We start from the raw sequence: 27,478 nt of genomic DNA, 5'->3' as shown, positions 1-27,478 counted from the left end.
AAAAAATTACACATTAAATAGAGAAGAACAATGACAAAAATTACAGCAGAGACTCATCAGGAACAATGCATGCCAGAAAACAATGAAACAACATTTTTAGTACTGGAAGCAAAAAAACAAAAACAAAAACAAAAACAAAAAAACTTCTCACCCTAGAATTCTGTAAATATTTTTTCAGACATATAAAAGCTGCGAAATTCATATCAGTAAAGACATTCAGGAACAGAAAAATATGGTACCAGATGGAAATTTCAATCTAAATAAAGGCATGAAGAACATTAGAAATGGTAAATATGTGAGCAACTATGAAAACTTTTATCTCATTTTTAGTCTCTTCAAAAGACAATTTATTGTTTAAAGATAAAATAACAAAAATGTATGGAAGGTTTACAACATATGTAGAAACAAAATGTATAACAATGGCACAAATGCCAAAATGAGAGAAAGGTTATAAATATACTGTTGTAAAATCAATACTGGAGATAAATAAATCTTAAAAAAAGACTCAATCCAAAAGAAGGCAATAAACAAGAAAAAAAGAAACAGAGAACAGATGGAAAATTTTTACAATCAGATTGTGTACTTAAAATCAATTATAATAATTTATCACATAAAATAAAACAGCTTAAACATTTTATTTATAAAGATAAGATTGTTAAACTGGATAAAAAGCATAACCTCTTCCCAAATATGTGCAGTATTCAGAAAACCTACTTTAAGTATAAATTTATTAAAAACAAAAGACAGGAAAAGGTATACTTTGGTAAAACTAATTAAAAGAAAGTTGAAGGGACTACAATAATATCAGTCAGAGAAGGTTTCAAAGGAAGGAGTTTTATCGGGGATAAAGAGAGTTATTTGAACCTTGACTTTCTTAAATAAAGTACAAGACACCAAATGTTTAATTAGTATTTATAGAAAGATCTATACTTTGACATCATTGGTGACAGTTATCTGGTATTCTCACCCAAAACACATTCCGCAGAAAAAGAAACTGTATGCTTAGCAAAAGAGGATAGTGACTTTTGTGTTTAGATTACTTAGAGTAGAAATCTCACAGTGTCTTGATGATCTATATTAGTTTTATATTCTTGCTAAAAAAATAAGATCACAGGTTCCAGGTCTGCCTATCTTTTAGGAGTAGGGGGTCAGGGAGTCACCATTTAACTCACCACAGACCAGGTCCTTGCATTAGCCCTCACTATACCTAGGTTTCGTAATCCATACATTTATCATTGACTATATGCAGAGCTACATTGGTTGGCACTGAGGGGTGCTTCAAAAGAAGTGTCAGTTGTCAATAACAAAGGTCCCCCGCCCTTCAATAGCTAAACTGTGGAGGGATTGAGTGTAAAACTTCTTTGCAAAACTTCAAATCTTTTTCTCTTCCTGAGCTCTCTATTTTTTTTTTTTTTTTTTGCTAATGGCTTGAAAACATGACATACTCATTAACTTTTTTATTTTTTAATTTTTTTATTATTATTATACTTTAAGTTTTAGGGTACATGTGCACAACGTGCAGATTTGTTACATATCTATACATGTGCCATGCTGGTGTGCTGCACCCATTAACTCGTCATTTAGCATTAGGTATATCTCCCAATGCTATCCCTCTCCCCTCCCCCCACCCCACAACAGTCCCTGGTGTGTGATGTTCCCCTTCCTGTGTCCATGTGTTCTCATTGTTCAATTCCCACCTATGAGTGAGAACATGTGGTGTTTGGTGTCTTTGACCTGGCCATAGTTTGCTGAGAATGATGGTTTCCAGCTTCAACCATGTCCCTACAAAGGACATGAACTCATCATTTTTTATGGCTGCATAGTATTTCATGGTGTATATGTGCCACATTTTCTTAATCCAGTCTATCATTGTTGGACATTTAGGTTGGTTCCAAGTCTTTGCTATTGTGAATAGTGCCTCAATAAACATACGTGTGCATGTGTCTTTATAGCAGCATGATTTATAATCCTTTGGGTATATACCCAGTAATGGGATGGCTGGGTCAAATGGTATTTCTAGTTCTAGATCCCTGAGGAATCGCCACACCGACTTCCACAGTGGTTGAACTAGTTTACAGTCCCACCAACAGTGTAAAAGTGTTCCTATTTCTCCACATCCTCTCCAGCACCTGTTGTTTCCTGACTTTTTAATGATTGCCATTCTAACAGGTGTGAGATGGTATCTCGCTGTGGTTTTGATTTGCATTTCTCTGATGGCCAGTGATGATGAGCATTTTTTCATGTGTTTTTGGCTGCATAAATGTCTTCTTTTGAGAAGTGTCTGTTCATATCCTTTGCCCACTTTTTGATGGGGTTGTTTGTTTTTTTCTTGTAAATTTGTTTGAGTTCATTGTAGATTCTGGATATTAGCCCTTTGTCAGATGAGTAGGTTGCAAAAATTTTCTCCCATTCTGTAGGTTTCCTGTTCACTCTGATGGTGGTTTCTTTTGCTGTGCAGAAGCTCTTTAGTTTAATTAGATCCCATTTGTCAATTTTGTCTTGTGTTGCCATTGCTTTTGGTGTTTTAGACAGGAAGTCCTTGCCCATGCCTATGTCCTGAATGGCATTGCCTAGGTTTTCTTCTAGTAGGTCTAACATGTAAGTCTTTAATCCATCTTGAATTAATTTCTGTATAAGATGTAAGGAAGGGATCCAGTTTCAGCTTTCTACATATGGCTAGCCAGTTTTCCCAGCACCATTTATTAAATAGGGAATCCTTTCCCCATTGCTTGTTTTTGTCAGGTTTGTCAAAGATCAGATAGTTGTAGATATGCGGCATTATTTCTGAGGGCTCTGATCTGTTCCATTGGTCTATATCTCTGTTTTGGTACCAGTACCATGCTGTTTTGGTTACTGTAGCCTTGTAGTATAGTTTGAAGTCAGGTAGCGTGATGCTACCTGTGTATCCTCTTGGTTTCTGAGGATAGAAGAGAAAGGAAAGAAGAAGAGATGGAGGGAAGAAAACAATACATATGCATTTCTTGCTGGTAACTTAGTCATTCTGGTATCTATAACCAGATTTTAAAGGAGATATGTTGCACACTGTAAGGGATTGGCAGGGAAGGAGGGACTATTGCTCTTTTTCCCTTTACTGAATTGTAACTTGGCTGAGGCAAGAATGCAGAATAAGATTATAGATAGATGATAAATTGGGATGTGCGGAACTCCAATATAGAACTCTACTAAAGCAAGTACTTGGATAGGAACACCTTTAAGGGTTTTGCCAAGTGAGAGTTTCTTCTACCACAGTGAATACAATATTAGAGATTTGAAGCCTGAAAAGATAATCTGGCTTTTCTTAATAACATTTATAATCAACCAGTATGCTATTTAGTAGGAATTGATAACATTTATATATAATAAATAAATAATCAAATGTATTTCCTTTTGCATAATTTATCTTAGTTTAATATGGAGTTTATTTTTATACAAAAAGCAAAGATAATTTTATAATAACCAAGTACGCATTTTAGATAAGCTACTAGCTGGACATGAGAGTGATCAACACCCAGGTCTTTGTTCTTCAAGGCATCATACCCTTCATAAAATAAAAATTTGGCACTTCAGTCATGCCAAGAGTAAGTTAGCTTATTGGTTATGAATAGTGATTATGATGTCTGATTGCTTACGTTCAAAAAACAGCACAACTAGTTATTTGTGCTATGTGGTTTTTAATCCACTACTTAACTTCTCGGTGCCTCAGTTTCTTCATCTGTAAAATAATTAAAATAGGATTATACTTTCACAGGATCTTTGTGAAGATTAAGGGTGATAAATCATATAAAGAAATAAACACACACACAAAAACACAATACATGTTAGCTATTTTTTTAGTCATAGTAATTCTCATAAAAGCCAGGCAAAGTAAGTATATATGATACCAATTTCACAAATAAGGAAACAAGTTCAGAAACACTAAATGACTTGGCTAAGATTAAATTTAAAAGATTAAAACCCTGTTTTTCTTGCCCCAAACCCTATACACCTTTCACTATACCACACTTGTTCTCATGAAAACTATTTTACACAAAGTATCTAAATCTAAGGAATTAGAAAACAACTAGCTTCTAATTAGGTGCATCATGTACTTGACAAGTAGGTGTTCAATAAATATACGACAAGATACTGACTGAATGAATAAATTTAAACCTGCAATTCTAACCAGGGTGGTCCTCTTGCCCACTATGCCTCATTTATTCTTGAATGTGTATATTTTTCATTTGTCCCATTTGTATATTTTTTATTCCTTCTTTCTTCCTCCTTCCTCTAAATGCTGATTCAAATTCTACACATTCATATTCATCAAGGACCTCTACTAGATTTTACCCTGGTATTTCCCACAACTTCATGAGTGTTGCTAGAGATGTATATCATCTGTGCTATTATTTATTTAGTGTTTTTCTTTAAATCGATGCACTTCTTATTTTTAAATTTGTTTGAAAAATAAACTACCATAAATGAAAAACCAGTTTTGCTTGGCATAAATAAACAATAGCTATAAAAATCACTACTATGTAAATAAATAAATAAAATTCTAGCTAGAATTTGTTCTTTGCTAGAGGTTCTGAGCTTGAGACATGCTTGTTCTTTAAAAAAATAAACTAAGATAAGCACATGTTAGATATTAACAATATATGTGCATCCAATTAAAATTTTAGAATTTTCTCATTAAAATAACCAAGTAAACTGCAAGAAAGCTGAAAAGGAAACAACTTTCTCATTAAATGTTTCCATCTTATTTAATGCTGCTTTCCAGTACTACCTTATAGAATCTCTCACACAAGGCTATCCAACACTTTAGAAAAGATTAATTTATCTAATTACCCACCCAGCTTCAATATTTATTTTGTGAATTGCACCATTTGTCTATGAAACTTATTTTGGGACTTAGTTATAACATTTCTCATATGCGATTTAATTAATATATATCATTTCAAGTAGGCAGATACAAGAGTACTCCTCAGGATGATAAAGTCTTAGTCAGACGTCATGGTTTAGCCAGATGAGAAGTATTCTCATGTCTAATGACTCAGTCAATGCCATATGGAGAAAGGATGAAGAATTTGAATTGGTCATAATAAATTATTCAACAGCAAATCAGTAGATAATTATATATGGGAATAGACGTATATATTTTTCTCTTGCACCTGTTAATTATATTATCATGTTCTAGGTGTAAGTCTGTTAGTTCAAAATATCCTGCAATATCCTTTGCGAGATAAGAATATTTAGCAAAGTTATTTGTTGTATTGCTGTTCAAGATTTCTGATTTAAAAACTAAATGCTTGAGCAAAGTTTAACTTTGGATTAATGTAATTAGCATTTCAAAATTCATTTACATTTCATAAGACTTTAATTTCATATTCAAAAATTAAACTCAACAAACAGATTGTAAGTTGCCAACCACCTTGATTAAGTTTTGGGTCCTTACTAAACATCTAAGTTTGAGAATGGTTAACTAAGCACACTGCTAATTTGCTATTTGACTTTTCTGAGATTCTTTTAAGATCAAAGCTTGGCCTTTTCCCAAAAACACATGTTTCATGAAAGTTATAAATAATAAACAGGAATAATTGAAAATATCTTCACTCATTAATTCTCAGAACTTTAGCCATATTCCATAGCACTCATCTTTACTAAGCTTTTGTTTCCACAGAACTGAGTCCAAATTTGAAAGTTGTATTTATGTAAAAACACTTTATCATTTTTAAAATATCTTCTTGATTTCAGGGAAAAAAGGAATATATTCTATACTGGATTAAATATTTGAGACTTACAGAATTTTGTCCTCAAAATATCAATGTATTCATTTATATATATAAATGTCCAAACCTCTTACACTGCTCAACAGAAGGGTTTTGAAGTGATGTGTTTTATGAAGACTCAGCTATACCTTAATGTATAGTTATATTTCTTTTATTATATTCCTCTAGAATTATTACACATTTTTGAAGGCTAAAATAATTCAAAGAAAGGATAATCAGAAGGTTTTGTCTTCTCAGTGAAGTCTACCAAGAAAGGTTATGACCTGATAATAAGAGGAATGAGGATTTTGATTTCCTTGTATTCTAACCCTCTTGCAGCTAATAGATATTTTAATTGTATCTTTCAAATGCAGCATAATGCCATGTTCAAAAGTGTTTTAATTAGTTATCAAAAGTAGGAATTAATTACATAGCTTTCTATTTGGAACAGTTTAGTGGAAGGAAAAGCTGTCCATTTTACTGAAAGAAGATGAAAACTAGAGCTAACAGACCTGGCCTATATACCTGGTTTTTTCCTTAAGAAATTAATTTTACTACTCTCAGCTAATGTTTACAGATCTGCAAAATGGAAATATAATATTTCCCTTATAGGTATCAACTAATAAGATATGAAACTGATCATAAAAGTTGCTTACAAATAGTAACTATAATTATCCAACTAGGAAATTTTAAATAAAGTATTCATCTTTCTTTAAAAGTTGAAATCAGGTAGGTAGAATTAGTTTTTTATATTATTATTTTCTACTGTCATTCATTCTATCCATATGTTTCTACTGGTAAGCACTGGAATCACTTCTCTGAACAAGATAAGAAATCTGCCCCCATGGAGTTACGTTCTGACAGAAAATAATAATTTTTTAAAGACAAAAGTACATACATGGTAGTAATAAAAGTACTGTTGAATGAGTGAAGCAATGAGATGGAATGATGTGAAAAGGTCTGTGGAAACAATTTGGTGAAGGTGGTTGGGGAGACTTCTCTGAACAGCGACTTCTGAGCAGAGTCAGAAAGCAAGCAAGCAAGCCAGAAAGCAAGGAAGGAAGGAAGGAAGAAAGAAAAGAAAACTTCAAGGCAGAAAGGGCATTGTGCCTTCAATCTGCCACAGCAAAGCCACGAGGTGGAGTACAATGAAACAGGGTCTGAATGGTTGGAGATGAGTTGAGGAGCAATAGGGAGCCATTGGAGCAGTGAAGTTTAAATTTAAAAAGATTTTCCTAAGCAGCTATTGCAGGTTCTCAGGGGAGAGATACAGGTGCTGGGTGGACAGTAGCAGAAAAGGTGGTGAGACATGTTTGAATTTGGAATACATTTTGAAACTAGAGCTGATAAGGGTGAGAAACATAGGCAACTCAAGACAGGCTACTGATGTTTTGTTTTGTGCAACTGGAAAACAAATGGCACCACGTATTGAACCAAGAAAGCAAGGGAAGAGACAGATTTCAGGATAACAGTCAAGAGTTCTGTTTGGGGCACGTTAAATTTAAGATGCTGATGTAGAGGGTCAAGTGAATATACAAAGGAAGCAAGTGGACTTTTTAAAATGTCATTATTGGGCTTCTATTTGTTTCAAGATTATTTTCTGTATTTTTCATGTGCCAAATCTTGAAAATGCTGCATGTACTCAAAGGTGTTGAAGTGATCTTTGATTATAATTCTTCCAAGTGACTTTCCTTGCAGAAAGCTCTCCTGGACTATATCATAAAATAATTTCTTACGTTTTAAAAGTATCTGTCTGAACTTTGCTGCTTCTTCCACAGGTCATGAGATGCACCAAGTCTTAGTAGGATTACAACACATGGCAGCCACTTTCATTAAGCACTTACTGAAGGATTTTTGTTTTCTATGTTATCTCAGGATATTCAAAGTGTGAGGGTATACCAGATCCTATAAAGCAAGATTTAGCAAACTATGGCCCACGGGCAAAATCGAATACCCTGACTTTTTGAAAATAAAGTTTTATTGGCACACAGTTATTCCCATTCTTTAGATACTGTGTATGGCTGCTTTCTCTGTGTAAGGCAGAGTTGAATAGTTATGACAGAGATTTATGGTCCACAAAACCTAAAATATTTGGCCCTTAAGGGAAAAATCGGTTGAACCACTTTTTCTTAAAAACCTTCTCTGAAGTTTCTTGTAATCATGAAGAATCATGATTTTATGATTTGAAAATAGTGAATCAGAAATGAGCTAAAATTCATACTCATTTACCACCTGAAACAATTGTGAGAATAGATCTGATATTCAACATTTAATTGTATTGATTTTTTTTCTTTTTTTCCTTCTAAAGCTGAGACTCAGAGTTCAATTAAAACAGAAATACCAGGTAAGCTCTTTTTTTTCTCTCTCTCTCTTAGTATTTTCATGGGTAAAATCTCAAGAATAAAACAAATTACACCAATCAGTTTGGGGGCAGGGAGAAATAGCACAAGGGAAAACATTACATCACAAATAAAATGTTTAGAAAAACTTGAGTTTAAAAAAATGCAGACCAGGAGAACATATAAGGACATGTCTAAGTGTTCTGTGACTAAGGTGAGTGGAGCCAGCTCTAGCGAATGTATAAAGCCTGTGAAATTGCCCTCTGTCCTCTGCCCTGAAACCCACTGTTCTTGATCTGTTTCTGTTGTCAGTGTGACCTCTCCCAGAAGTACAAAATGTCTTCTCTTACTTTCTAACAAAATCTGGTCATAGTATCCAAAAAGATGACCTTAGAAACCACAGTTAACAATCTAAAATGCTATCATTCCAATTAGTGCTCGTATTTGCCACCCTTAGTTTTAGACTGAATGTTTTTTGGATAATGGAGCAATAGGAATTGAAGATCGTTGGGCAGGGGAAGATGGCAATGTTGAGTCTTCCTGTTCAGAAATCATAGTTATCTGAGGGATTTTTATCTTTCTACATCCTACCTGGTACTTATACAAATGACAAATCTCATAAGCTTTCAGTGCTGGTCATCTTTGATATATGTAAACTAAATGAAAACTAAATGAAACAGGAACAGAAAACCAAATTCCGCATGTTCTCACTTACAAGTGGGATCTAGATGATGAGAATTCATGAGCACAAAGAAGTAAACAACAGAAACTGGGGTCTACCTGAGGGTGGAAGGTAGGAGGAGGGAGAGGAGCATTAAGAATAACTATTGGGTACAAGGCTTAATACCTGGGTGATAAAATAATTGGTACAACAACTCCCCATGACACGAGTTTACCTATATAGCAAACCTGCATGTGTATCCCTGAGACTAAAATTAAAGTTTAAAGATGAAAATAAATAAACTAAAAATATGAAATAAACCTATAGGTTCATAAAACTTTTTAAAAATTAGAAAAATAAAAAAATTATGAGTGACACTAAAAATTATGAGTGCTCTATTTTCACAGCAAATATTCTAAGTAATCACCTTAGTCTAACTTCTTCCTCTTGTGTTCAAGGAATTTGAATCAAATTATTATGCTTTTAACTTTTAATAATTATCTTCTTCTATATCATATATCTCATTATTAAAGAAGTTATTTTTATATTATTAATTCCCTTTACTCCACTAATCACCATTTTTTTAATTCATTAATCACCATATTTTTTATTATTTCCATCTTCATAGGCTAAAAATTGGCAGGCACTAGAGGAAAAACAGCAAAACAAAACAAAAACAGTGCATCCAGTCAGAGAGGACTGATGCAGTTCTCTGGAAGTTCTGGGAAGAGATTTTTTTCCCTCTGCTTCACAGATTGACTATCAAGGAGAAGTCAGAGTTGAAGAATTGGGAAGCAGCCACATTGTCAGTTCTCTTTAAGGAGGGACTGAAGGATCCTTCATTTTGTTTAAATAAATTTTATTTACAAAATGCCAGCTATAAGTTTAATTGATTTTAGTGGAATAAAAGCTCATTTAGGCTATTTTTATTTTTCGAGTTATGTAAACTAATTTTCCTAAGCCAAATAAGTAACAAACAATTTATTTGAGTAGTGGATTAAAAAGAAATGAGACTGGTCCTATAAGCCACTAGAAAATTGAGTCTCATTTTTTTACATTCAAACTTCAAATATGAATTGCAACTAAAGACTAAATCAGGAAACACCATCCCCCAAAAGATGAATTAACAAATTTATTAACAGGGTATTCTTTATACTTCTGGTTTTTTTTCAGATTAAAGACTTCTTTAGTTTTATGTATTCGGCATCAAAGATGTTAAAATACCAAATTTGTGAAATATTCATCCATGCGATTAAAGGCAGGCATATTATTAAAAATAATTCATATTTCTGTTTTAGGTAGAAGTTGACATAAAATTATAGCCCATAGAATTACTAGTCCTGTTTCCTTTCTATAAATATAAGCAAATATGGATTCAGTCTTTGAATATATCACACACAGTTCTCACATTTGATATTTTCTTTAACATCATGCAGCTAGTTTTAATTTCCTTGAAAAGTTACAATTTTACAACGACTTCAAAAACTATTATTAAGCGTCTAGAAATTGATGATGATTTTATGTAGAATCTTTTTGGGAGATTAAAAATAAGTAAGGATTCTATATAAAATGTAAATTATGACCAATTGTACATAGATATAGTATTTTAACATTATAAAACAAAAATAGATCCATGTTGGTGACATCAGCAAGATGGCCAACTAAAAGCTTCTAGTGCTCTTCCCACTTCCCACAAAAAACTAAAAATAATGAATAAGCAACTACATCTTGATCAAAATAACTAAAGGAAAGCTCTGGAGAACAGCAGCAGAAATCCTGTAGACCACTGAAACACAGGATGGCCACATAGGAAACAGGAGGAAACACCTTGCCTCTGCCATCCCATTTCCCTAGTTGGGATCAACTCAAAACCAGAAGAGACCCCTTTCTGCAGGAAAAAGGTAAGCAAGAGGACCCCAACAACCTCCATCATCTCCACAGATACATGCAGTCTTTGCACTAGAGACTTCTGCAGTCCTTATAGGGTTTGAGCCCAGCCGAGGGTGCTCCCCAGAGTCTACATACTGAGCTATCCCTAGAGAAGGAGCTGATGCTGTGCCCCTCCCTCCTCTTCTCAGCCCCTACCTCTTGTCTCATGGCTCATGCTGCTACTGCCCTGTACAATCTTGGGAACAAGGGCATCCTGCTCCAAGCGTGAGTATGCATTGCACCCCTCCATCCCTGATGTTTTGTTACCACTGCAACAAGCCATATAATAGCATACCATCCACCAGCCAAGCTGCTACTACTTCCTACCCCCTAGGGCCAAGTTCCGTGGAGCTACTCCACTCCCCACATTCCAGTTACTGTGCACCCTCCTCTCAGGACTGAACTGAAATGGCGCTCCAACCCTCAGGGACCTCAGGTCTTCTGCACACCAGAGCAGTCATGCCCCTCAATGCCATAGATGAGGCAGCATACCCCACCACCAGCATCCGGGATCACAGACTTACACTAGAGCAGTAAACTCCCAGCCCTGGCACCACAGATAAGACAGCATGCTACCCACAGGGGCTCAGAGCCTTTGGCACACAAGAATAATTGCACACCCCAGTGCCATAGCTAATGCAGTACCGTACCCCACAGGGATCCAGAGGCTCCACTGACCCATATGGACATGATTTCTGGGGCCAGACAGATGTGGCACAACACATCCCAAAGAATTAAGGCCTGGCTTGAGTTGTGCCACCCTGCCCTCCAGGCTGAACAGCCACATGCCTGCCCACCCAAAATTGCACTACACCCCTGCAGTCTGACATGCTGCCTCTTGGGAGACTGGTGCTGTGCTGCACCCCTCCCACCAAGGTCCAAGCTACAGCAGTGTCTTGCCATTTCTGCATCATTGCTGCTGCTGTACCGGCCTCATAGAGCCTGGGGTAGTGATATGTCCCACCATCCCAGGGTCCAGAGTCACCACTACATAGTACCTCATCACTAAGTGTCTACATTTTTGCTGACCTCTGTTGACTCCTGGTCCCAAATTACAGCTATTCTCTGCTCCCTGGACCCAAGCTTCTAGAGAACTCCTTTTTCTACCAAGCTGTGCCAGTGGTGTCCCATGTCCACCAGGGTCACAACCTCAGCTATATTTCAGCACTCTGGGCCTAAGATGGTGAGGTGCACCTCAGAGGAATAGACCCTGCCTTACTGGGGAAACTGCATTCATTTGTATCTTGGAAAGTGAACCTGTGCCTCAAGTCCAAGGTGCTACAGTAGTCTCACAAGACACTGAGCCCATGACCTATATCCACAGCTACTCTGATCACCTATGCCCTGGCTCCCAGTGCTGCTATGGTTGCCTGTGGGCCATATCAGACCAAACACAAAAATAGTTTTCTTCAGCTAAGACTCCCCACTGTGGGAAAGACAAGAACAGGAGAATTGTTAAGCCTTTGCCCTAGCAACCTACAAACTAGGCCACTGAGGCACCTACATTCATTGCTGACATTGATCACAACTAAAGAAGCTACACATTGATTACCCCACTGTGCCTACATGTAACCAGAGGCGCCCTGCCCAACTGGCAGCCTCAGACCCATATGCAACTGAAAGTCTTCCCCTACTAGAGTTTGAAAAAGGAAACTACATCACTAAATGTGCAGACATCAATGCAGGGACACAAGGAACATGAAAGCAAGGAAGCATGGTACCACACAGAAACCATAGTTCTCCAATAACTAGTGACAAAGAAGCAGAAATTACAAACTCTCTGAAAAGTGATTTAAAGTAATGAGCTGGGCTGGGTGTGGTGGCTAATGCCTGTGATCCCAACACTTTGGGAAGCTGAGACGGGCAGATCACTTGAAGTCAGGAGTTCAAAACCAGCCTGGCCAACATGGCAAAACCCTGTCTCTACTAAAAATACAAAAATTAGCCATGTGTGGTGGCACACACCTGTAATGCCAGCTACTTGGGAGGCTGAGGCAGAAGAATCTCTTGAATCTGGGAGGTGGAGATTTCAGTGAGCCAAGATTGCACCACTGCACTCTAGCCTGGGTGACAGAGTGAGACTTTGTCTCAGAAAAATAATAAAAATGAAATAAAATTAAATAATGAACTGAAGGAAACTTGGAGATTCAAGAGAATAAAAATAGACAATTTAATAAAATCAGGAAAACAATTCATTATATAATTAGGAAATTCAATGAAAAGACAGATATAAAAAGAACCAAACAGAAATCTTGAAGCTGAAGAATTCAATCAATGAAATAAAAAATATATTAGAGAACTTCAAGAGCAGACGAGATCAATCAGAAGATAAAATCTGTGAAGTTAAAGATAGGTCTTCTGAAATTACTCCATCAGAGGAAAAAGAATAAAAAATAGTGAAGACAGCCTACAAGACTTATGGAACACCATTAAGCAAGCACATTCTACAAAAGAAAAAGAGACAAAGAAAGAGACAGAAAGCTTATTTAATAAAATAATTGCTGAAAATTTCCCACATCTTAAAAGAGATATACACATTTGGATGCATAAAGCTCAAAGGCCCTCCAAAATATACAACCCAAAGAGATCCTCTGTAAGGCACATTATAACCAGACTCTTAAAAGTCATAGACAAAGAGAAATTTAAAAGCAACAAGAGAAAAGCATCAAATCACATGTAAAGGAATTGCCATTAGGTTATCAGTGGATTTCTCAATAGAAACCTTGCAGATCAAGAGAGATTGAATAATATATTTAAAGAGCTGAAAGAACAAAAGCATTGCTAGCCAACTATACTATGTTCAACAAAGCTCTCCTTCAAAATGGGGAAATAAAATTGTTCCCAGACAAGAAAAGCTGGAGGAATTCATCACCACTAGACCTGCCTTACAAGAAATGCTTAAAGGAGTTCTTCAAATGGGAATCTTAAAAAATGACAATTACTATTATAAATACATATGACATATCTATAAAGTATAAACTCACTGAAGAGGTAAATACATAGTAAAATCAGGAACACTCTAATACTGTAATAGTGGTGTGTAAATCGTGTATCTCTAGCATGATGGTTAAATGTCAAAATTGTCAAAAATAACTAAATGTATAACAAGTTGTTAATAAATATACAATATTAAAAGATGAAAATTGTGACATCAAAAGAAAATTGTGAGGGGAAAGGTAAATGTATAGAGTTTTTGTATGCAACAGAATTTAAGTTATTATCTGCTTAAAATAGTTGATTATAAGGTGTTTTATGGAAGATTCATGGTAACCACAACGTAAGAAACTACAGCAGGTATATAAATGATAAAGGGAAAAGAATCAAGGATTAACACTACAGAAAATTACCAAATTACAAAGGTAGACAATGAGAGAGAAAGAAACAAAGCTACCAATAATCAGAAAACAAATAACAAAATGACAGCAATGAGTCCTTACCTATCAATAATGACCTTGGATACAAATAAATTAATTTCTCTAGTAAAAAGACATAGAATGGTTGAATGAATAAAAACAAGATCCAACTATATGCTGCCTACAAGACACCCAGTTAAGCTTTAAGGACACATAGGCTGAAAGTAAAGAAATGGAAGAAGATATTCCATGCAAATAATAAAGAGAGAAGGAGTAGCTATACTTACACCTGATGAAATATAATTCAAGTCAAAAATTGTCACAAGAGACAAAGAATGTCATTATTTAATGATAAAGGGGTCAATGTATCAACAGGACATTACAATTGTAAATATATATACAACCAACATTGGAGCACCTAAATACATAAAGCAAATATTAATGGACATGAAAGGAGAAATAAAGAGCAATATTATAACATTGAAGGACTTTAATACCCCACTTTTTTTTTTTTTGAGACAGAGTCTCACTCTGTTGCCCAGGCTGGAGTGCAGTGGCACAATCGCAGCTCACTGCAGGCTCTGCCTCACAGGTTCACACCATTCTCCTGCCTCAGCTTCCCAAGTAGCTGGGACTACAGGTGCCTGCCACCATGCTCAGCTATTTTTTTTGTATTTTTAGTCAAGACGGGGTTTCACCATGTTAGCCAGGATGGTCTCAATCTCCTGACCTCATGATCTGCCTGTCTTGGCCTCCCAAAGTGCTGGTATTACCCCACTTTTAACAACGGATAGATCATCCAGCAATCCCACTGCTAGATGTCAACCCAAAGGAAAAGAAGTCGTCATATTAAAAATAGACTTGCGCATGTATGTTTATAGTAACATGATTTACAACTGCAAAAATGTGGAACCAACCTAAGTACCCATTGATTAATGAGTGCATAAATAAAGTGTGATATATATTTATATATATCACATATATATATACACACACACCATAGAATACTTCTCAGCCATTAAAAGGAGTGAAACAATGTCTTTTGCAGATATTTGGATGGAGTTGGAGGCCATTATTTTAAGTGAAGTAACTCAGGAAGAGAAAACCAAACATTGTATATTCTCACTTACAAGTGGGAGCTAAGCTATGAGTATGCAAAGGCATACAGAATGATATAATAAACTTTAGAGGCTCAGAAGGGGGAACGTGGGAGTGGGGCTAGGAATACAAACTGCACATTAGGTACAATATACACTACTCAGGTGACAGATGCACTAAAACCTCAGAATTCACCACTATATAATTCATCCATGTAACAAAAAAACCACTTGTACCCCAAAAGCTATTAAAATAAAAAAGAACATAAAATTAATAAAAAATAATTTAAAAAGAGTAGATAGATCAACCAGACAGAAAATTAAAAAAGAAATACTAGACTTGAATTGCACTTTTCACCCATTAGACCTAACAGACATATACAGAGCTTTACTTTAACAGCAGGATAATATGCCACATTTTTCTTTAGTTCACATGGAACATTCCCTAGGATAGGCCATATGATAAGCCACAAAACAAGACTTACTAAATTTTAAATTGAAATAATATCTAATATCATTTCAGACTATAATGCTATGAAACTAGAAATCAATAATAAAAGGAATCTTGGAAAATCCACAATTATATGATAATTAAGTAACGTGCTCCTGAACAACCAATGAGTCAAAGAAGAAATAAAAAGAGAAATTAAAAAATATCTTGAGACAAACAATAATTAAAGCACAACATACCAAAACCTATGAAATGTAGCAAAAGCAGTTCAAAGAGAAAAGTTTATAGCAATACATGCCGACATTAAAAACAAAAAGAATCTCAAATAAGTAATCTAACATTACACTTCAAGGAACTAACAAAAGAAGAATAAATTAAACCCCAAATTAGCAGAAAGAGGAAAATAATAAAAATAAAAACATAAATAGAGAACAGAAAAATCATAGGAAGAATCAATAAAATTAAGAGTTGGTGCTTTCAAAAAATAAAAAAAAATGGATAAACCTTTAGCTGGTCTAAATGAAAAAAAGGGAAGACTAATAAATAAAATCATAAATTAAAGTAAAAAAAATGAAACACCTCAGAAATTAAAAGGATCGTTTAGACTACTACGAAAAAATATATGCCAACGATTGGATAATCTAAACAGATAAATTGCTTAAAAAACAGAATAAAACAAAACAAAACAAAAAAACAAAAACTAAAACCTACCAGGATCAATTCAAGAAGAAATAGAAAGCTTGAACAACAGACCAATAACAAATAAAGAGATCACAGAAGTAACAAAAAACTTCCCAACAAAGAAAAGCCCAGAAACAGATAGTTTTATAAAAGCTGAATTCTACCAAACCTTCAGAGAATTAATAATGATACTTCTTAAACTCTTTTAAACAAAATAGAGGTAGAATGAATAGTTCCAACCACATTTTATAAGGACCACATCACCTTGATACCTAAGCCAGACAAAGATATTACAAGAAAAGAAAAATGCAGACCAATCTGTCTGACGAATGCAGATGCAAAAATCCTTAGTAAAATATTGAGGATTAAACTAAACCCAACAACATAACAAACTAAACCCAACAGCATACCAAAAGAATTATATATAGTGACCAAGTGGGATTTATTTCTGATATGCAAGGCTAGTTTAACATATACAAATCAATCAAAGTAATATATGACATTAACAGAATGAAAGATAAAAACCACACAATGATCTTGACACAGAAAAAGCATTTTTCAAAATCCAACATCAATTCTTGATTAAAAAAAAAACTCTCAACAGTTTAGGCATAAAAGGAATGTTTCTCAATATAATAAAAAACATTTATGAAAAACCCACAGCTACAATTATAATCAATGGGGAAAAGTTAAAGCTTTTCCACTCAGATCCAGTACTAGATAAGGATGCCCACTCTTGTCACTTCTGTTCAACATAGTACCAGAAGTACTAGTACGAGCAATCATACAAGGAAAAGAAATAAAAGACATCAAAATCAAAAAGAAAAAAAAATCTCCACTTGCAGATGAAATAATCTTATGTGTAATGATTCCACAGAAAAAACTGTTAGAACTAATAAATGAATTCAGTAAAGTTGCAAAAGGAAAAATTAACATAGTACCAGAAGTACTAGCATTTCATACACAAATAACAATCTAACTGAAAAAAACAATTTCATTTATGGTATCATAAAAAATTACTGATGCTTTCTGACTTACCATGGGGTTACATTCTGATAAACCCATCATACGTTGAAAATGTTGTATGTCAAAAATGCATTCAATACCCTGATAAACTCATATTAAAGCTGAAAAATTGTTGAGTCAAACCATCACAAGTCCAGATGCTCCTCAGCTTACAATGGGGTTATGTCTTAAACCCCATTGTAAAGTTAAAACTTGTAAGTTGAGGACCATCTGTCCTTAGGAATAAATTTAACCGAGAAAGTGAAACATTTGTATACTGAAAGAGAAAACATTGATAAAAGAATTTGAAGGAGACAGAAATAAATGGAAAGATACACTGTACTTATGAATCAGAAAAATTTATATTGTTAAAATGTCAAAAAGCAATATTCTATATATTCAACACAATCCTTGTTAAAATCCCAAGGTCATTCTTCACAGAAATAAAAAAACATTCCAAAAATATGTATGAAAACATGAATGACCCCAAATAGCCAAAACAATTCTGAAAATAAAAAAAAAGTTGGAGGCATCACATTTCCTGAGTTAAAATTATATTACAAATCTATAATAAAACAATATGGTGCTGGCATAAAAACAGACACATAGACCAGTGAAACAGAATAAAAATCCCGGAAATAAATCTAAATGTGTACTGCCAACAAATTCTTTACAAAGACACCAACAGCACACAATGGGTATATGATAATCTTCTCACTAAATGGTGCTGCAAAAACTGGATTTCTACACGTAAAAGAATGAAATTGGACCCTATCTTAAACGATGCACAAAAATCAACTGAAAATGGATGAAAGACTGAAAGGTAAGACCAGAAACTATAAAACTCCTAGAAGACAACATAGGGGAAAATCTGCTGGGCATTGGCCTCAGAAATGATTTTTTTTTTTGATATCAGACCAAAAGCTCAGGCCACAAAATCAAAAATAAATAAATGGGACTACATCAAACTAAAAAGCTTCTGCACAGCAAAGGAAATAATCAGCAAAATAAAACAGCATGCTACAAATTGGGGAAAAATATTTGCAAACCATATACCTGATAAGGGGTTAAGATGCAAATGTAGAAAAACAAATAGCATGATTAAAAAATGGGCAAAATACCCTGAATAGACATTTTGTGAAAGAAGACATGAAAATTGCCAACATGTGCATGAAAATGTGGTCAACATCATTAATCATCAGGGAAATATAAATCAAAACCACTATGTGATACTACCTCACACCCATTAGGGTGGATATTATCAAAAAGTCAAAAGATAACACATTTTGGCAAGGGTATGAAGACAAGGGAATTCTTTTTTCCCCCCAACTTTCATTTTAAGTTCCAGAGTATATGTGCAGGATGTGCAGATGTGCAGGTTTGTTACACAGATAAACGTGTGCCGTGATGGTTTGCTGCATAGAGCATCCCATCACCTAGATATTAAGCCCAGCATCCATTCACTACTCCTAATGCTCTCTCTTCCCCCGCACACCTCTCTCACCACTGATAGGCCCCAGTGTGTGTCGTCCCCCGCCCCATGTGTCCATGTGTTCTTATGGCTCAGCTCCGACTTGTAAGTGAGAACATAGAGTGTTTGGTTTTCTGTTTCTGCATTCGTTTGCTGAGGATAATGGCTTCCAGCTCCATCCATGTCCAGACAAAGGACATGATCTCATTACTTTTTATGGCTACACAGTATACCATGGTGTATATATACCAGATTTTGTTTATGCAGTCTATCACTGGTGGACGTTTGGGTTGATTCCATATCTTCGCTATTGTGAACAGTGCTGCAATGAACATATGCATGCATGTAACTTTATGATAGGATGGTTTATATTCCTTTGGGTATATATCCAATAATGGGATTGCTGGGCCAAATGGTATTTCTGCCTCTAGGTCTTTGAGGAATTGCTACACTGTCTTCCACAATGGTTGAACTAATTTACACTCCTACCAAGAATGTAAAAGCATTCCTTTTTCTCTGCAATCTCACCAGCATTTGTTGTTTCTTAACTTTTTAACAATCGTGATTCTGACTGGCATGAGATGGTATCTCATTGTAGTTTTGATTTGCATTTCTCTAATGATCAATGATGAGCTTTTTTTCATGTTTGTTGACTGTATGAATGTCTTCTTTTGAGAAGCATCTGTTCATGTCATTTGCCCACTTCTTAAAATGTTTTTTTTTTTTCTTGTTTAAGTTCCTTGTAGGGTCTGGATATTACACTTTTGTCATATGGATAGATTGCAAAAATTTTTTCCTATTCTGTATTTTGTCTGTTCACTCTGATGATAGTTCCTTTTGCTGTGCAGAAGCTCTTTAGTTTAATTAGACCCCATTTGTCAATTTTTGCTTTTGTTGCAATTGCTTTTGGCATTTTCATCATGAAATCTTTGCCTGTGCCTGTGTCATGAATGGTATTGCCTAGATTTCTTCTAGGGTTTTTATAGTTTTGAGTTTTACATTTATGTCTTTAATCCATCTTGAGTTAATTTTTGTATAAGGTATAAGGAAGGGGACCAGTTTCAATTATCTGCATATGGCTAGCCAGCTCTCCCAGCATCATTTACTCAATAGAAAATCCTTTCCCCATTGCTTGTTTTTGTCAGGGTTGTTGAAGATCAGATGGTTTTAGGTGTGTGGTCTCATTTCTGAGTTCTCTATTCTGTTCCATTGGTCTATGTGCATGTTTTTGTACCAGTACCATGCTGTTTTGGTTACTGTAGCCTTGTAATATAGTTTGAAGTCAGGTAGGGTGATGCCTCCAGCTTTGTTCTTTTTTGCTGAGGATTGCCTTGGATATTCAGGCTCTTTTTGGTTCCATATGAATTTTAAAATAGTTTTTTTCCTAATTCTATGAAGAATGTCAATAGTACTTTAATGGGAATAGCACTGAATCTATAAATTACTTCAGGCAGTATGGCCATTTTCACAATATTGATTCTTCCTATCCATGAGCATGGAATGTTTTTCCATTTGTTTGTGTCTTCTCTGATTTCCTTGAGCAGTGGTTTGTGGTTCTCCTCAAAAAGGTCCTTTGCTTCCCTTGTTAGTTTTATTCCTAGGTATTTTATTCTCTTTGTAGCAATTATGAATGTGAGTTTATTCATGATTTGGCTCTATGCTTGCGTGCTGTTGGTGTATAGGAATGCTAGTGATTTTTGCACATTGATTTTATATCCCCAGACTTTGCTGAAGTTGCTTATCAGCTTAAGAAGCTTTTGCACTGAGACAATGGAGTTTTCTAGGTACAGGATCATGTCATCTGCAAACAAAGATAATATGACTTCCTCTCTTTCTATTTGAATATCTCTATTTCTTTCTCTTGCCTGATTGCCCTGGCCAGAACTTCCAATACTATGTTGAATAGGAGTGGTAAAAGAGGGGATCCTTGTCTTGTGCTGGTTTTCAAGGGGAATGCTTCCAGGTTTTGCCCATTCAGTATGATATTGGCTGTGGGTTTGTCATATATGGCTCTTATTATTTAGAGGTATGTTCCTTCAATACCCAGTTTATTTAGAGTTTTTAACATAAAGGGATTTTGAATTTTATTGAAGGCCTTTTCTGCATCTATTGAGACAATCGTGTGGTTTTTGGCTTTAGTTCTGTTTACGTGATGAATTACATTTATTGATTTGCTTATGTTGAACCAACCTTGCATCCTGGTGATGAAGCCAACTTGATCATGGTGGATAAGCTTTTTGATGTGCTGCTGGATTCGGTTTGCCAGTATTTTATTGAGGATTTTTGCATTGATGTTCATCAGAGATATTGGCCTGAGGTTTTATATTTTTGTTGTATCTCTGCCAGGTTTTGGTATCAGGATGATGCTGGCCTCATAAAATGAGTTAGGGAGGAGTTCCTCCTTTTCAATTATTTAAAATAGTTTCAGTAGAAATGGTGTTAGCTCTTCTTTGTACCTCTGGTAGAATTCAACTGTAAATCCATCCAGTCCCAGGCTTTTTTTTTTTTTTTTTTTTTTTTTTTTGCTTGGTAGGCTATTTATTACTGCCTCAATTTCAGAACTTATTTTTGGTCTATTCAGGGATTCAGTTTTTTCCTGGTTCAGTCTTTGGAGGGCGTATGAGTCCAAAGGAATATAAATTAAATATATATATAAATTATATATAAATTAAATATATATATAAATTATATATAAATTAAATATATAAAAATTATATATAAATTAAATATATATATAAATTATATATAAATTATAAATTAAATATAAATATAAATACGTTTCTTCTAGCTTATGTGCACAGAGGTGTTCATAGTAGTCTCTGATGGTTGTTTGTATTTCTGTGGGGTCAGTGGTGATATCCCCCTTATCATTTCTGATTTTGTCTATTTGATTCTTCTTTCCTTGCTGCTTTATTAGTCTAGATAGTAGTCTATTTTATTAATTTTTTCAAAAAGCCAACTCCTGGATTCATTGATTTATTGAAGATTTTTTTGTGTCTGTATCTCCTTCAGTTCCACTCTGATCTTGGTTATTTCTTGTCTTCTGCCAGCTTTGGGGTTTGTTTGCTTTTGGTTCTCTAGTTCTTTTAGTTGTGATGTTAGGTTGTTGATTCAAGATCTTTCCAGCTCTTATCAGCCAGGGGAACTCTTTTTTTTTTTTTTTTTTTTTTTTTTAATTTTTTATTATACTTTAAGTTTTAGGGTACATGTGCACATTGTGCAGGTTAGTTACATATGTATACATGTGCCATGCTGGTGCGCTGCACCCACTAACTCGTCATCTAGCATTAGGTATATCTCCCAATGCTATCCCTCCCCCCTCCCCCCTCCCCACCCCAGTCCCCAGAGTATGATATTCCCCTTCCTGTGTCCATGTGATCTCATTGTTCAATTCCCACCTATGAGTGAGAATATGCGGTGTTTGGTTTTTTGTTCTTGCGATAGTTTACTGAGAATGATGGTTTCCAATTTCATCCATGTCCCTACAAAGGATATGAACTCATCATTTTTTATGGCTGCATAGTATTCCATGGTGTATATGTGCCACATTTTCTTAATCCAGTCTATCATTGTTGGACATTTGGGTTGGTTCCAAGTCTTTGCTATTGTGAATAATGCCGCAATAAACATACGTGTGCATGTGTCTTTATAGCAGCATGATTTATAGTCATTTGGGTATATACCCAGTAATGGGATGGCTGGGTCAAATGGTATTTCTAGTTCTAGATCCCTGAGGAATCGCCACACTGACTTCCACAATGGTTGAACTAGTTTACAGTCCCACCAACAGTGTAAAAGTGTTCCTATTTCTCCACATCCTCTCCAGCACCTGTTGTTTCCTGACTTTTTAATGATTGCCATTCTAACTGGGGTGAGATGATATCTCATAGTGGTTTTGATTTGCATTTCTCTGATGGCCAGTGATGATGAGCATTTTTTCATGTGTTTTTTGGCTGCATAAATGTCTTCTTTTGAGAAGTGCCTGTTCATGTCCTTCGCCCACTTTTTGATGGGGTTGTTTGTTTTTTTCTTGTAAATTTGTTTGAGTTCACTGTAGATTCTGGATATTAGCCCTTTGTCAGATGAGTAGGTTGCGAAAATTTTCTCCCATGTTGTAGGTTGCCTATTCACTCTGATGGTAGTTTCTTTTGCTGTGCAGAAGCTCTTTAGTTTAATTAGATCCCATTTGTCAATTTTGTCTTTTGTTGCCATTGCTTTTGGTGTTTTGGACATGAAGTCCTTGCCCACGCCTATGTCCTGAATGGTAATGCCTAGGTTTTCTTCTAGGGTTTTTATGGTTTTAGGTCTAACGTTTAAATCTTTAATCCATCTTGAATTGATTTTTGTATAAGGTGTAAGGAAGGGATCCAGTTTCAGCTTTCTACATATGGCTAGCCAGTTTTCCCAGCACCATTTATTAAATAGGGAATCCTTTCCCCATTGCTTGTTTTTCTCAGGTTTGTCAAAGATCAGATAGTTGTAGGTAAGTGGCATTATTTCTGAGGGCTCTGTTCTGTTCCATTGATCTATATTTCTGTTTTGGTACCAGTACCATGCTGTTTTGGTTACTGTAGCCTTGTAGTATAGTTTGAAGTCAGGTAGTGTGATGCCTCCAGCTTTGTTCTTTTGGCTTAGGATTGACTTGGTGATGCGGGCTCTCTTTTGGTTCCATATGAACTTTGAAGTAGTTTTTTCCAATTCTGTGAAGAAAGTCATTGGTAGCTTCATGGGGATGGCCTTGAATCTGTAAATTACCTTGGGCAGTATGGCCATTTTCACGATATTGATTCTTCCTACCCATGAGCAAGGAATGTTCTTCCATTTGTTTGTATCCTCTTTTATTTCCTTGAGCAGTGGTTTGTAGTTCTCCTTGAAGAGGTGCTTCACATCCCTTGTAAGTTGGATTCCTAGGTATTTTATTCTCTTTGAAGCAATTGTGAATGGGAGTTCACTCATGATTTGGCTCTCTGTTTGTCTGTTGTTGGTGTATAAGAATGCTTGTGATTTTTGTACATTGATTTTGTATCCTGAGACTTCGCTGAAGTTGCTTATCAGCTTAAGGAGATTTTGGGCTGAGACGATGGGGTTTTCTAGATAAACAATCATGTCGTCTGCAAACAGGGACAATTTGACTTCCTCTTTTCCTAATTGAATACCCTTTATTTCCTTCTCCTGCCTGATTGCCCTGGCCAGAACTTCCAACACTATGTTGAATAGGAGCGGTGAGAGAGGGCATCCCTGTCTTGTGCCAGTTTTCAAAGGGAATGCTTCCAGTTTTTGCCCATTCAGTATGATATTGGCTGTGGGTTTGTCATAGATAGCTCTTATTATTTTGAAATATGTCCCATCAATACCTAATTTATTGAGAGTTTTTAGCATGAAGGGTTGTTGAATTTTGTCAAAGGCTTTTTCTGCATCTATTGAGATAATCATGTGGTTTTTGTCTTTGGCTCTGTTTATATGCTGGATTACATTTATTGATTTGCGTATGTTGAACCAGCCTTGCATCCCAGGGATGAAGCCCACTTGATCATGGTGGATAAGCTTTTTGATGTGCTGCTGGATTCGGTTTGCCAGTATTTTATTGAGGATTTTTGCATCAATGTTCATCAAGGATATTGGTCTAAAATTCTCTTTTTTGGTTGTGTCTCTGCCAGGCTTTGGTATCAGAATGATGCTGGCCTCATAAAATGAGTTATGGAGGATTCCCTCTTTTTCTATTGATTGGAATAGTTTCAGAAGGAATGGTACCAGTTCCTCCTTGTACCTCTGGTAGAATTCGGCTGTGAATCCATCTGGTCCTGGACTCTTTTTGGTTGGTAAACTATTGATTATTGCCACAATTTCAGCTCCTGTTATTGGTCTATTCAGAGATTCAACTTCTTCCTGGTTTAGTCTTGGGAGAGTGTATGTGTCGAGGAATGTATCCATTTCTTCTAGATTTTCTAGTTTATTTGCGTAGAGGTGTTTGTAGTATTCTCTGATGGTAGTTTGTATTTCTGTGGGATCGGTGGTGATATCCCCTTTATCATTTTTTATTGCGTCTATTTGATTCTTCTCTCTTTTTTTCTTTATTAGTCTTGCTAGCGGTCTATCAATTTTGTTGATCCTTTCAAAAAACCAGCTCCTGGATTCATTAATTTTTTGAAGGGTTTTTTGTGTCTCTATTTCCTTCAGTTCTGCTCTGATTTTAGTTATTTCTTGCCTTCTGCTAGCTTTTGAATGTGTTTGCTCTTGCTTTTCTAGTTCTTTTAATTGTGATGTTAGGGTGTCAATTTTGGATCTTTCCTGCTTTCTCTTGTGGGCATTTAGTGCTATAAATTTCCCTCTGCACACTGCTTTGAATGCGTCCCAGAGATTCTGGTATGTTGTGTCTTTGTTCTCGTTGGTTTCAAAGAACATCTTTATTTCTGCCTTCATTTCGTTATGTACCCAGCAGTCATTCAGGAGCAGGTTGTTCAGTTTCCATGTAGTTGAGCGGCTTTGAGTGAGATTCTTAATCCTGAGTTCTAGTTTGATTGCACTGTGGTCTGAGAGATAGTTTGTTATAATTTCTGTTCTTTTACATTTGCTGAGGAGAGCTTTACTTCCAAGTATGTGGTCAATTTTGGAATAGGTGTGGTGTGGTGCTGAAAAAAATGTATATTCTGTTGATTTGGGGTGGAGAGTTCTGTAGATGTCTATTAGGTCCGCTTGGTGCAGAGCTGAGTTCAATTCCTGGGTATCCTTGTTGACTTTCTGTCTCGTTGATCTGTCTAATGTTGACAGTGGGGTGTTAAAGTCTCCCATTATTAATGTGTGGGAGTCTAAGTCTCTTTGTAGGTCACTCAGGACTTGCTTTATGAATCTGGGTGCTCCTGTATTGGGTGCATAAATATTTAGGATAGTTAGCTCCTCTTGTTGAATTGATCCCTTTACCATTATGTAATGGCCTTCTTTGTCTCTTTTGATCTTTGTTGGTTTAAAGTCTGTTTTATCAGAGACTAGGATTGCAACCCCTGCCTTTTTTTGTTTTCCATTTGCTTGGTAGATCTTCCTCCATCCTTTTATTTTGAGCCTATGTGTGTCTCTGCACGTGAGATGGGTTTCCTGAATACAGCACACTGATGGGTCTTGACTCTTTATCCAACTTGCCAGTCTGTGTCTTTTAATTGGAGAATTTAGTCCATTTACATTTAAAGTTAATATTGTTATGTGTGAATTTGATCCTGTCATTATGATGTTAGCTGGTGATTTTGCTTGTTAGTTGATGCAGTTTCTTCCTAGTCTTGATGGTCTTTACATTTTGGCATGATTTTGCAGCGGCTGGTACCGGTTGTTCCTTTCCATATTTAGCGCTTCCTTCAGGAGCTCTTTTAGGGCAGGCCTGGTGGTGACAAAATCGGTCAGCATTTGCTTGTCTGTAAAGTATTTTATTTCTCCTTCACTTATGAAGCTTAGTTTGGCTGGATATGAAATTCTGGGTTGAAAATTCTTTTCTTTAAGAATGTTGAATATTGGCCCCCACTCTCTTCTGGCTTGTAGGGTTTCTGCCGAGAGATCCGCTGTTAGTCTGATGGGCTTCCCTTTGAGGGTAACCCGACCTTTCTGTCTGGCTGCCCTTAACATTTTTTCCTTCATTTCAACTTTGGTGAATCTGACAATTATGTGTCTTGGAGTTGCTCTTCTCGAGGAGTATCTTTGTGGCGTTCTCTGTATTTCCTGAATCTGAACGTTGGCCTGCCTTGCTAGATTGGGGAAGTTCTCCTGGATAATATCCTGCAGAGTGTTTTCCAACTTGGTTTCATTCTCCGCATCACTTTCAGGTACACCAATCAGACGTAGATTTGGTCTTTTCACATAGTCCCATATTTCTTGGAGGCTTTGCTCATTTCTTTTTATTCTTTTTTCTCTAGACTTCCCTTCTCGCTTCGTTTCATTCATTTCATCTTCCATTGCTGATACCCTTTCTTCCAGTTGATCGCATCGGCTCCTGAGGCTTCTGCATTCTTCACGTAGTTCTCGAGCCTTGGTTTTCAGCTCCATCAGCTCCTTTAAGCACTTCTCTGTATTGGTTATTCTAGTTATACATTCTTCTAAATTTTTTTCAAAGTTTTCAACTTCTTTGCCTTTGGTTTGAATGTCCTCCCGTAGCTCAGAGTAATTTGATCGTCTGAAGCCTTCTTCTCTCAGCTCGTCAAAATCATTCTCCATCCAGCTTTGTTCCGTTGCTGGTGAGGAACTGCGTTCCTTTGGAGGAGGAGAGGCGCTCTGCATTTTAGAGTTTCCTGTTTTTCTGTTCTGTTTTCTCCCCATCTTTGTGGTTTTATCTACTTTTGGTCTTTGATGATGGTGATGTACAGATGGGTTTTCGGTGTGGATGTCCTTTCTGTTTGTTAGTTTTCCTTCTAACAGACAGGACCCTCAGCTGCAGGTCTGTTGGAATACCCTGCCGTGTGAGGTGTCAGTGTGCCCCTGCTGGGGGGTGCCTCCCAGTTAGGCTGCTCGGGGGTGAGGGGTTAGGGACCCACTTGAGGAGGCAGTCTGCCCATTCTCAGATCTCCAGCTGCGTGCTGGGAGAACCACTGCTCTCTTCAAAGCTGTCAGACAGGGACATTTAAGTCTGCAGAGGTTACTGCTGTCTTTTTGTTTGTCTGTGCCCTGCCCCCAGAGGTGGAGCCTACAGAGGCAGGCAGGCCTCCTTGAGCTGTGGTGGGCTCCACCCAGTTCGAGCTTCCTGGCTGCTTTGTTTACCTAAGCAAGCCTGG

The 27,478-nt window shown here is 36.1% G+C and overlaps 1 protein-coding gene across 2 annotated transcripts in view; it reads left to right on the top strand.

Annotated features, from left to right (window-relative positions):
• Positions 1–27,478, top strand: part of EMCN (endomucin) — a 128,508-nt gene that overhangs the window by 62,210 nt on the left and 38,820 nt on the right. Inside the window, exon 5 of one of the 2 annotated variants that reach the window (XM_003829944.5) lies at positions 8,053–8,088. The exons of the other annotated variant lie outside the window; for it this stretch is intronic. Within the exon in view, the coding sequence (XP_003829992.3) occupies positions 8,053–8,088 (36 nt within the window). The remainder of the gene's footprint in view (positions 1–8,052; positions 8,089–27,478) is intronic. 2 annotated transcript variants of the gene reach the window in all.

Source organism: Pan paniscus, chromosome 3 (genome assembly GCF_029289425.2).
Source record: "Pan paniscus chromosome 3, NHGRI_mPanPan1-v2.0_pri, whole genome shotgun sequence".
Classification (NCBI taxonomy): Eukaryota; Metazoa; Chordata; class Mammalia; order Primates; family Hominidae; genus Pan; species Pan paniscus.
The sequence above is the reverse complement of the archived record's forward strand: the minus strand, read 5'-3'. Positions and strand labels throughout refer to the sequence as shown.